Consider the following 3,924-nt stretch of genomic DNA (forward strand, 5'->3'; position numbering starts at 1 on the left):
TGTTGTATTTTATTTAACATTTAACCCAAGAACCGAAAATTCGAGAGTGGGGGTAAAAATCTCGTAGTGGGGATAATCAGCTGATATCAAAGACTGGCAGCACTGGGAAGCTCTTGATAAAAATTCAGCTGTTCGCATAGATATTTAAATAATTTTTGTTGTTGGCGGGATTTTTTTCAAGGCAAAAGGTAAGCTTTAAAAAGCCTTATCATCCTTTATCAGATGATAAGTTAATTGCATGGAGGTATAAGGCAGGAGAAATATGCCAAAAACTAATTTACACCAAAACAAAAACAAAAGATCTGAGCTAGCCAGAAAAATGGCGTCTCCAAACCGAGAAAAAAAAATGGCGTCTCTAAACCGAGAAAAAATGGCGACTCTTAACCGCAGTCGAGAGCTTGTTTTAGTATGGCAAGAGGGGAAACGTAAACCTAAAAGTGGTTAACGCCCCTCACGTCATAAACACACTTCCATGTGGGGGGAGGTAGTGACCTTGAATGAACCGCGCTGAGGTTAGCGGTTAAATGTTAAATAAAATGCACCACTATACAGGCATACACTGCCAAGGCAAAGCATGGCATTACTTAAAGGACTTTGTCTGTCAACATCACACGGCTTTCTGTTACATTAAAAACGGTGAAATTTAGACGCGAGGTCGCGGGTTCCATTCCCGCCTGGGGTGAACTTTATGCCAGACAGATAAGGTTCGTTTTCGGAACGGCTGGTTTTCTTCTATCCACTCCTCTCTTCTATTCCGGGAAGATAAGATCTCTGTTGTTACTATATATCAAGCCTTCGCCAGGCCAAGTTCTAGTAAGCACGCTTGTCTACCACACCAACAGATTCGGCAGGTTTTTCTCATTTTGATAAAACTTACCACAGGACATTTAGCAACGGTGACACTATCATACTTCCTCGGATTCGAATAGAGAACCGATAGATATGTACCAAGATCCGAATCTTTGATGAGAACATGAGTGGAAGTGTTGGCAACAGTGTGAATGCTGAAATGAGAAACATGTGACAACACTGTAGTATAACATAATTATGACATTATTGTAATATGTATTATGTAACATATATTAAACATATACAACACTGTTAAGGACACTACATGTGATTATGGCCATATTTTCCTTTCCCACTTTCCCTTCTTTTGGTGTGACAGTGTCTGTACTAAACCATAGGAAAAACGCGGGAAATTCCAAAAGGAAAATGCAACTTATCTATCAAAAATGATCTACTAATGTCGATTTAGACAAACGCGTGCTGCAAGTTTTTTTCGGTTCCACTCAGGTTGGGTGAGTTTAAAGTGAGGAGGCGGGTAACTTGTCACCAAACTATGGGTAAAAGCTTAGTCTAGCTGGGCCCCTTTAAACCAAACAGTGAGTAGACCAACCTGAATTTTCGATTTCCTTTGCTAAAGAAATAGGTAGCAAAGGTTGAGTGCGAGGGGCATCCACCCTTAAAATGTTTGTAGCCAAACCCAAATATCCAATAAATGCTGGCAAAAATAAAGGACTCAATTCTGCTGGCAAAATAAGGAACTCGTAGTGTATTTGTAAATTATAAACTTTAAACTTCTGGTAAAAAAAAAAGCGCTCAAATACTTACTTGACAGAGAGCAACCTCCGTGGCCGAGTGGGTATCAAATTATAGATACATATGTCAGAAATAGTAAAGGAGGCTCTTAGTAATGCTGTGATATTCACAAAAATTGTGAAGAAGCTCTCAGCTTCACCACAAATAAATCATGTTTGGGTTTTTTTAGAACATTAAACCTTTGGGGCATAAATAGGCTTGCCAAACGTCCCGAATTGGCCGGGACAGTCCCGAATTTCAGGGGGTGTCCCGGCGTCCCGTTCAGTTTTTCATTTTGGTGCGTTTTGTCCCGAATTTCCGTTTTTGTCCCAGAAAAAATTCGGGACGCGTTTTTTAACTTTAGAATTAGGTACCTCTATAAATCAGAATTTGTTCTTAACTTGTTTAAATTTGTCATGCTTTCATCAATTTTGCTCTTCCACTTTGCTAAACCTTTATAAACGAGAAAATGTTGTATTAAACCGCCTTAAACGAAAAAATGAGCTGGTCCCTTGGATTCTCGTTTATCCAGGTTCGACGGTATTTTGTTTATCTGTTTTTAATAATAGGTATGTTACCTATCACCTATCGTACATATCGTACCTATGTGATTTCGCGATTATGATCGCGGATTTGGCGATTATGTTCGCGGATTTCCCGATTATGTTCGCGGATTTTGCGATTATGTTCGCGGATTTGGCGATTATGTTCGCGGACTTGGCGATTATATTCGCGGATTTGCCGATTATGTTCGCGGATTTCGCGATTATGTTCGCAGATTTCGCGATTATGTTCGCGGATTTCGCGATTATGGTCGCGGATTTCGCGATTATGGTCGCGGATTTCGCGATTATGGTCGCGGATTTCGCGATTATGGTCGCGGATTTCGCGATTATGTTCGCGGATTTCGCGATTACGTTCGCGGATTTCGCGATTATGTTCGCGGATTTCGCGATTACGTTCGCGGATTTCGCGATTACGTTCGCGGATTTCGCGATTACGTTCGCGGATTTCGCGATTACGTTCGCGGATTTCGCGATTACGTTCGCGGATTTCGCGATTACGTTCGCGGATTTCGCGATTACGTTCGCGGATTTCGCGATTACGTTCGCGGATTTCGCGATTACGTTCGCGGATTTCGCGATTACGTTCGCGGATTTCGCGATTACGTTCGCGGATTTCGCGATTACGTTCGCGGATTTCGCGATTACGTTCGCGGATTTCGCGATTACGTTCGCGGATTTCGCGATTACGTTCGCGGATTTCGCGATTACGTTCGCGGATTTCGCGATTACGTTCGCGGATTTCGCGATTACGTTCGCGGATTTCGCGATTACGTTCGCGGATTTCGCGATTATGTTCGCGGATTTCGCGATTACGTTCGCGGATTTCGCGATTACCGAATCGACATTTTGGATATGTTGGCAAGCTAGGCATAAAGCCTCGATTTACTTACGTGACAGATTCCTTGGCCTGTGGGGTCCAACGCCGACCTTCGGCAATGTGGAGTCAAGTGTCTGAAACCCACGTCCCGTCTCGTTGAATCTTATGACCCATGGAATGCTATCATGGAATTGAACTTACTCTGGCTTCTACTGGGGCACCAGTCAGTACTCACTTATGTCTGCGGAAGGAAAACAAGAAAAGGGAAATTTCAATCTGAAGTCTCATCTCTTTTTTTTTTTTTTTTTTTCAAAATTGAGATTATTGTTGAATAATGGCCGCAAAAACAATTTGAAAATCTCATGACTGAGAGCTATCATAGAGTTGAACTTCTCTGGCTCTGACTCTCTGGAAACTCTCTGGCAAAAGAGGAATTTTCATTGAGGAGGTACCCACTTTTCAAAACCTCACTCCGAAATGTTTTCCATCGAAATACGAGTCCAATTTTTTTTTGTTGATGGTGGGATTCGAACCCGGGATCTTCTCCATTGCGAACAAGCGCGTTACCACTCGGCTAACCGTGTCTCGTGCTCTAAAAATAAAAAAAACTGTATTCTTTTTTAATAAGTTTGATAGAGGGAACTGTAACTGCTAACGTCTTATCGTCCCGAAATCGAAGAGAGAAGGAAGACAGGATAGGAGAAAGCCAGCCGTTCCGAGAGCGAACATTATCTGTTCCGGGCGGGAAGCAAACCCGCGGCCTAGTGCTTAAAAGGCAGACGCGCTACCAACCAAGCTAACTGGGCGGGCTAAACATAAATATACTGTGTGACTCACTATAAATGCTGGCGAGCCAATCGTTGATACCTCCCTGTATAGCATCCCAAGTGGTATGAGGTGAGTACACTGCAATGTTGTGAGCTAGACAGGTGGACACCACACGCTCCTGAAATGGGGGAC

At 42.7% G+C, this 3,924-nt stretch overlaps 1 protein-coding gene and 1 long non-coding RNA gene across 2 annotated transcripts in view; both read right to left on the reverse strand.

The window, feature by feature from the left end:
• LOC103517741 (NIF3-like protein 1) overlaps positions 1–887 on the reverse strand; it is a 2,610-nt gene extending 1,723 nt beyond the window's left edge. The window contains exon 1 of the mRNA XM_026829727.1: positions 878–887. Coding sequence (XP_026685528.1) covers positions 878–887 — 10 coding nt within the window. The remainder of the gene's footprint in view (positions 1–877) is intronic.
• An 8-nt stretch (positions 888–895) lies between these two features.
• LOC113470929 lies at positions 896–3,098 on the reverse strand. Its single transcript, XR_003393815.1, has 2 exons — positions 3,038–3,098; positions 896–1,004 (listed from the first exon to the last, which is right to left on the reverse strand). It is a non-coding gene; the product is annotated as an uncharacterized LOC113470929 (long non-coding RNA).
• Between the last annotated feature and the right edge of the window lie 826 nt (positions 3,099–3,924).

This window comes from Diaphorina citri, unplaced genomic scaffold, assembly GCF_000475195.1.
Source record: "Diaphorina citri unplaced genomic scaffold, Diaci psyllid genome assembly version 1.1 scaffold1942, whole genome shotgun sequence".
Classification (NCBI taxonomy): Eukaryota; Metazoa; Arthropoda; class Insecta; order Hemiptera; family Psyllidae; genus Diaphorina; species Diaphorina citri.